This window comes from Helianthus annuus, chromosome 3 (genome assembly GCF_002127325.2).
Source record: "Helianthus annuus cultivar XRQ/B chromosome 3, HanXRQr2.0-SUNRISE, whole genome shotgun sequence".
Taxonomy (NCBI): domain Eukaryota; kingdom Viridiplantae; phylum Streptophyta; class Magnoliopsida; order Asterales; family Asteraceae; genus Helianthus; species Helianthus annuus.
The window spans coordinates 10,506,543-10,514,800 of NC_035435.2; the positions used below are offsets into that span (position 1 = coordinate 10,506,543).

The 8,258-nt window shown below is 33.0% G+C and overlaps 1 protein-coding gene across 1 annotated transcript; it reads left to right on the forward strand.

Annotated features, from left to right (window-relative positions):
* The first annotated feature begins 6,772 nt into the window (after nt 1-6,772).
* On the forward strand, nt 6,773-7,753 carry LOC110931198. Its single transcript, XM_022174603.1, has one exon. It carries the CDS (start codon nt 6,773-6,775, stop codon nt 7,751-7,753), a length of 981 nt encoding a protein of 326 aa, XP_022030295.1.
* Nucleotides 7,754-8,258: the final 505 nt, after the last annotated feature.

Sequence of the window (8,258 nt, forward strand, 5' to 3'; positions counted from 1 at the left end):
CCATATGTTTACAAGACTTTATGTAATCTTTTATAATGTCATTTAACCCATTAAATAACAAAATAAAATATTCTCTCAAAATAAATTATCCATATAATTTATTAGTTTCTCAAGTGTAATTATTTAGAAAACCAATTTCTAAATTATATAAGTGCTAATATTTATTTGTTTGATCATATCACAAGTAAATATTATAAGTGTTTGTCTAGCTTGTATTTGGGTATGACTCGACTTGGATCATAACGTACTAGCCACATCAATCTAATATGTTTCTTGGGCATACAGAATCCAACAGAAAAAGCATTTAACCCCAAAGTGAAACATATTTTTGGTAAATGATTAATGGGAAATCAAAAGGGGTTAAAGAGTTTTATGAGAAGAAGATGAATGGTAAGAAACCGAGTGTTGGTGACTCGGTAACACCCAAGGCTGGTCAGGCTTGGGTGGATATTTTCTTTGATTAAAAACCTGACTTGCCGGAGCTCCCAAGTTGGTATTCGCGGAGCAGGAATCGACATCATTCATAACAAGTTTGTGTTTGAGAAAAACTTAAAATTGTTAAATTTTTACAGATTGTGGCAAGTTCACAGTGTCGAAACTCCCAGGTTGGTAAGTGTGGAGTAGGAATCGGCATCTTTCCGACTATGACATGTCAACCTGCAAGTGGTTAATGAATGCACCTACAAGTGGTTAATCAAGGACATTAAGTTGTACTTGATTTCCTACAAGTTAGTAGGATCTACAAGTGGTATTTTCTTGATTCTATTATATCTTATTCTTACAAGTGGTGGAAAGAGGTTTGCACTTGCAAGAAGTTAATCAAGGTCATTAACTTGAACTTGATTTAACTATGATTCATATGATTGGTAAACAATGTGATGATCTTATCCCCAACCTACAAGTGGTTTATATAATCAACAAAACTTATTTTCCGGAAAAATCATTTTGATTAAAACAAACTTAAGTGTTTTGAAATCATAATGAGAAAATGTTTTGTTATGAGGGGGAGTTCTGATTGTTTATGCCAAGAGGATTGAGAATTGAAGCAATTCACATCAGTTTGTCACAGTCACATTGATGTACAGTTTTGTTTTCAAATTTTCCCAGAAAATAAAAATTGAGATATATTTTGATTTTAGGGGGAGTGAAAATTTTTAGAAATTTCGAAAATTTGAAAAATCCAAAAACATGATAAAGCCATAAAAAGCCAAAAACTTTGAAAAAAATTCAAAAATGAGTTTGATTGTGAAAAGAGGAAATGATAGTACATCAGTGGACTATCACAACATGCTAAAAATATGAAATGTTTATAGTGATAAATGATCTCACTGATGATGTGTCAATAGATTTTTACTCATTCAGTAGATTGTTTTCGAGATATAAACCTAAATGTAAAACTTGCTTATCTCGTGGGGAACATTTCTTGGATATATGGGTAACCCCCGAAATCTTGTTTGAAAGGTCTCTCTTTCTGAGATACTAGGTCTTTATACTCAGTGATATCTGGGGTATTATCCCGGGACTTCTGATTTTGGGAAGCAATGGCCTAGTCCCCGTATAATACTTTCTGCTTGCTTGAAATAAAAGCGCCGCCCTCAACACAAAAAATGACGAAACATTGCAAAATGTCAATCAAATGCTGTTGAAGAAAAGATTCTCTAAAAGGAACACACCAAAAGTCGAACCGTCATCTCTCTGCTGAACGGAAGTTCTGACCTGAGCTCTCACGGTTTCACATCTAACCCTTTACAGATATCATCTAGGTATACTCACATGTAAGACTGAATATTGGGATTTGGATATGGGAGTATATTCAAGTGGTGGGACACGCGAATAAGTTTAAGTGCTTAAAACATCTAATACGTATCTTGAAACAATTGAACTTTGTGTAAAGATGTAACTGATAATCTAGGTAAATCATTTAGAGCTTAAAATATCTAAAGCTTAACGGTGTTGGTGATTTGTCTCCTATACTGATATGATCCTCTTGCACAAACTCACAAAAAGATTGTCTGTCTTTACTGCATTTCATTTTATTCAAAATTCCAAAAAGATTTTAAGTGTGTTTTAGCATAAATTTTGAAAAAGTCAAAAAGATTTTTGACAACTGGTGTTGAAGAGCTGATTTTCAAAATTCGAAGTGCTGAACATGATGATTCTTAATATGAGGGGGAGTTTGTTTAAAATGAGTAAAATTTGGAAAGTTTGTGTATGTGTTCCTGCAAGTGGTCATCAGAAGCTTTAAAATGAAAAATCATTCTCGATTGATTTGAAGGGGAGTTTGATTATAAAAATTTGTAAAATTTTAAAATCTATGAAATTTATTGTGAGGTAGAGTGTATGCAGGCTTGAGTAAGAGCTGTTTTTTCGATCCTAAAGAGCTTGAGTTTAGAGAAAGCCAGGTTATGATTAATGAGGATTCCTGAATAGAGAAAGCCAGGTTTCGATCATGAGCAAGGTATGAGCCAGGTCACAATCTTGAACTTGTGAAAGCCAGATTGCAATTCCAGCTTATTGAAAGGGGGAGTCTGTAGATGCTAAAGAACTAGGTTACGATTCTGGAAGATAAAACTAAAGCAAGATGCTGATGCTGATGAACTTAAGGAATCAAGAGATCTGATCAAGAGAATCAGAAAGAAGCAAGAGCCAAGTACAGATCATGGTTAAAGAATTCGAGAGGAGTCTGTTGGTGTTGATAGAGAAGAGAGAGATTTGAGGATACTTTACAATGTAAGATACTTCAAAGAAGAGCCCGAAGACTGAAGATGTTGACGACTCGATACTTAAGACTCGTCAACATTCGAGGGGGAGTCTGTTAGTGCATGCATCTGTCGACTTCGTCTTGTATCGAGTCTTGCATTGCTTATGACACGAAGATCGAGAAATCAAGACACAAAGATAATTTCGCATGAAAGAAGTAATTCCGCACGAAATTACTGTCTGGTAATTTCGTATGGAATTAGTTAATATCGCATGAGTCTGTAATTTCGTTTCTGTATAATTTCGTTTGAGAGTGTTTCGTGCGGAATTAGTCATGTCTATATATAGCTGTGATTCCGTGTCAGTTGTACGAAATTAAGAAGAGTGTTTCCGATGGCGAAGCTCTGTCGAAGTGTCTACAGATTTTTAATTGTTACCAGATCAATAGAAAGACAGTTTAAAGTGATATTCTAGCTGGATCACACACAATATGTCTGTTTCCGCCTTTCATATTGTGTAGTACACCTCTAATTGACTCGTTCGGGTCCGAAAACGATCCTACAAACCGGCGGTTCGTTTTGGTTCTAAAACCGGTTAAAAAATGGTTTTGGTTTTTTTCCAGGTTTATGAGGAGGAGTTTGGTGGAAAGTGGGGTTTTCCTAGAAAGTCTAGGAAGCAATAAGAATGTGACACGTGGCATGGAGGGATTTTAACTAAAAGGGCACTTGTGTAATTTGACATTTTATTTTATTTTTGGAATTTTACCTCTCATTAACTAACAACGCCTATAATTATAGAAACTGTTTCTCCAGGATTTTTTGTATTTCGCAACCTTCTCCTTCTTCGTCTTCGTCATCATCAAACACTTCTCCATCTCCACCATCTTCGAGTTCATCATCACCATTCAAATACTGTTTGTATCATCTTCGTTTTCTTGACGATGTGTTTTAACAACAAGCAAATTAATACAGTTGTGTTTTAGCAGCAAGCAGATTCATACATTTGTGTTTTAGCATTCAGATTCATACAGTTGTGTTTTAACAGCAAGCAGATTCGTACAGTTGTGTTTTAACAGCAAGCAGATTCATACAATTGTGTTTTAACAACAAGCAGATTCATACAGTTGTGTTTTAACAGCAAGCAGATTCATACAGTTGTGTTTTAGCATTCAGATTCATACAGTTGTGTTTTAACAGCAAGCAGATTCATACAATTGTGTTTCAGCATTCAGATTCATACAATTGTGTTTTAACAGCAAGTAGATTCATACAGTTGTGTTTTAACAGCAAGCAGATTCATACATTTGTGTTTTAGCATTCAGATTCATACAGTTGTGTTTTAACAGCAAGCAAATTCATACAGTTGTGTTTTAGCATTCAGATTCATACAGTTGTGTTTTAACAGCAAGCAGATTCATACGCTGTGTTTTACCATCCATGCTGGTAATGCTGGTGGATTTCTTAGCATTGTGTTTTAACAGCAAGCGAAGCAAATTAATACGATGTGTTTTCTTGATGTGTTTCTTTATGAAGGATAGAAGGAAGAGAGAGAGAGAGAGAGAGAGAGAGAGAGAGAAAGGGAAAGAGAGAGAGAGAGAGAGAAAATCGCATGAAAATGTGAGGTGGTTATGAATGACAATTATTTCCATATTTAAAACAAGCTAAATGGCATATCTACCCCTGATTATTTAAATAATCCTATTTTTAAGAAACACATATTACCAAAATGCCACCAAGATGATCTCAACCATTAAACATACCCATTGGATGACCCAGATCGATTCCTAGACTTTCGAGGAAAAACACACTTTCCGTAGGATCCCCACTCTCGGTTCTAAAACTAATTTTTTTATACACCTCTACTTCACCTTTCATATATTACATTGTTTTTGTATATTGTTTATATAAAAATATGATGTGTTTGACAACTAAATTTCATTTACCTCACTTTGAATAAAGGTTCTTTTTTTTTGAATTTTTTACTGTTTATTACAAACTTAATGGGGCAGTGCAACCAGTAAAATTTAAAAAATGGGGGTGCAGTTAGCAACATCTTTTTTATTGTATATGCTATAAAATAATATTTAATAATAATATTTTCTTTATATTTAATAATAATATTTTCTTTATACATATTATTAAAATAGTAAAAAAAAAAAAGAAGAACCATATAACATGTAAGCGTACTTATAATTTTATTAGTAGTATAACTTAAGATACTAAAATTGGTAGCATATTATATAAATAAAGTATCAAATTATATTTGTAATATTATTTAATACTCATGTTGGTGTAACAAGCATGTGTATTCAACTCGAACAATACACGGGATTTTAAAAAACATAACAGTTTTTTTTTTTTTTTTTGTTATTAAGTACTGGACATTACATTTACTTAATTTGAGTAGTGTAATGCACGAGATTCTAAGGTTGTGTGTATATATATAACTCATTCAATTTTAATAAAAACATACAAACAATGGTTGTGTTGTGACTGCTGAAACTTATGAGAAAGTTGATGATGCAGTTTCTTTAATCAATGAATTAAAGCTTTCATATTTATAAACTTGGTAAGCATCATACATATTGATCATATACGATACAAAATTTATTTGGGCATTTGAAAAACGTCTAAAATTATCGTTTTATAATTTAAATATTCATTACTAACTATTTAATTATTTTACTCAGCCGTGTTTTTACACGGGATTATAACCTAGTATACAAGTGTAAAAGATAAATAAATTATAACAATTCCTATATATTATGGCAAATCTAGTTTAAAACTTGGGGGACAATTAATTAAAAGATAAATAAATTATAACAATTCCTATATCGGTGCTACTACACAGGCTTATATAATAGAGAGGTTGGATTTTATAATAAATTAAAACTTAACTTAAGGGGCAATTAATTAAGAGATAAATACATAAAAAAAGAGGATAAAAGGGAGAAAGATGCGGAGTAGAGAATTAAAACTAATCCTATATATAAGTGCTACTACTACATACACGAACTTCATCCACATGCAATTCCTGTTTTCTCCAACAACAAATCACACAAGAACAACAACACTACTCTTATAAGCAATATCGACAGGTATTACTCTCATTCTTCAGCATTTTGCTCTATGTTTCATCGATTCTTATTATTTTATCTCCAGATTTTCATGGTATTGATATATGAGCTGTACCGATGCCAACGCTGCAACGCATATGTTTTATAATTATTGGTGATGTTTATGTTGAATTTTGAATGTGCTGTTAGTTATGGATTAGTATCTCTTGACATCTATAATGTTGTTTGATTGATGCATTATTGGTGATGCTTTTGTTTTGTGTTGAGTTAATCAGATTATCGATGCGGATGTAGATTTAATTGATTCTGATTAGTTACTTTGAGATTTCGATGCGAATGATATTTAGCGGCCATTTTGAAACAATTTATTAGTTATCTACTTATCTGTATTAGAATCTCTTGATTATGTATTATGGCGGTTGATCGATAGTTGCATCTTGTTTTGTTATAAAATTCAGTGATTTGCTTGATCATTAGCGTAGGATTAGATATATAATATTCTGCTTGCATGCACCGATTTAGGTAAAGTTATGATACTTTACTTTAGTTTAATACAGTAAGTTTTGATTAATCATACAAAAATCTAATACTTGCATTGATTTTATTGATTTTGATTAGTTTCTTCTGAGATTTCGATTATGTTCTTTGTCCAGTTCTGTATTTGAAATTTGCCTATATACATCGCCTGTGTTCTGATGATGTTTAATGGCCGTTTTTTAAAGTATTTAAACGGTCTATTAGTTATCCGTAGGAGCATCTCTTAATATACAATGTCGATTGATTGTTGTTAAGACCTTGGAATTAATACTCGTAATTTGTGTTGTAAGAATTTGCTTGATCATTTTTGTTTGTGTGTTATGATCTAGTTAAAATTAAGATACATTTGTTTGGTAAATTAGGGATTTAATTCCAGTCAGTTTTGATTAATCATACAATAATATGATTTATGAACAGGTTTTAACTACTTTAATTTCGGAAAGAAGACAAAACCATATCATGAAGTATAAGAAAGGAAGTACAGTGGAGGTATTTTGCGACCAATCTTGGCGTTGTGCTCGAATAGTTTCAAGCAATGGACACAACTACACCGTCAGTTACGATGTGTATCCTGGTTTTACTAGCAAAGATGATGTGGAACACATATCTGTAAAATCTATAAGACCTTGCCCTCCTTTGTTAGAAAGTTCAGAATGTTGGGTTCCTGGTGATGTGGCGGAAGTGTTTCACAATCTTTCATGGAAGATGGCAATCGTTTTGAAGGATTTTGGTCTGGACCAGTTTACTGTCAGATTAGTTTTATCATTACAAGAGTTTGAAGTAACAAAATCAGAACTCCGTGTGAGGCAATCGTATCAAAATGGTCAATGGATTGTGACTGGCAAGGTTCCTAGTGATCATAAAGAGGCAAACGGCCCCGAGCTTTTGAAGTATGGTACTCAAGACAACCATCGGTTAATGGAGTCACGTATTGTTTCCTCTAAAATCCAAAAACGAGCTTCACCCTGCTGTGATTCACAAGATGAAACGAATAAAAAACGTGCACGGAAGTTAACAATGTGTGGAAAAGAGGGCAGGCGTGCATTGGTGCAGGGAATATCACCTGAAAAGGTGGATGATGTTGAATCCTCAAGTGGTAGTTGTAGCATTAATAGCTATAAACCGTATCATGGATCTGGCTTTTGTGTTGAAGATCATGAAAGTGATGCAGAGTCTGTTTGTCAGTGTGGATATAATGAAGAAAGTCAAAGTCAAGAAACAGATGAATCAGGTGATAACAAGGCAGTGGAAGATGAAATTCATAGACTGGAGTTGCATGCCTACCGTAACACCATGGTGTCATTACATGCGTCAGGACCCTTAAACTGGGAGAAAGAAACAATGGTGACAAACCTTCGTATATCACTCCATATATCAAATGATGAGCATTTGATTATGTTAAAAAACTTACTTTCTGCTTCTAATAAACAGTCTTATTAGATGATAAGGTAAACCTCAAGTTTGAAACCTTTCATAGTTCATAAACCTGTAAAAAAAGCAGTTGTACATTCACTCCTATATTGTTATAATGGAACATGTTTATCTTTTTTTTAAACATTAATGTTATATATATAAATCATAATACGACATGACCTATTTGTATATAAACGTTCATATCTATTGTATGGTTAACATGTTTAGTACATAACACGACTTTACCCGAATTTAGCATTTAAATTGTCTTTTTTGTTTCACCACTTGACATGTTTGTATCATTTTCTTTTTGAATGGTAACACTTACAAACTCCTCCTAAATTACACCAACTAAATCATAATATACTCCTCTACCAAGTGAGGTAGCCCCACATTGACGTTCGTATCATTTACGTTTTGAGGGCATATGTAATATAATAGCATTGTATTTTACTTGTGTATCGATATATGGCACATGTACTATTTCCTGCTTAAAGTTGTTAAAGTTTATTTCGTGTTAAATCTAATATAT

What these genes read in the sequence shown, in the direction of transcription:
- LOC110931198 (XM_022174603.1), top strand. Translation starts at nt 6,773, where the DNA reads ATGAAGTATAAGAAAGGAAGTACAGTGGAGGTATTTTGCGACCAATCT.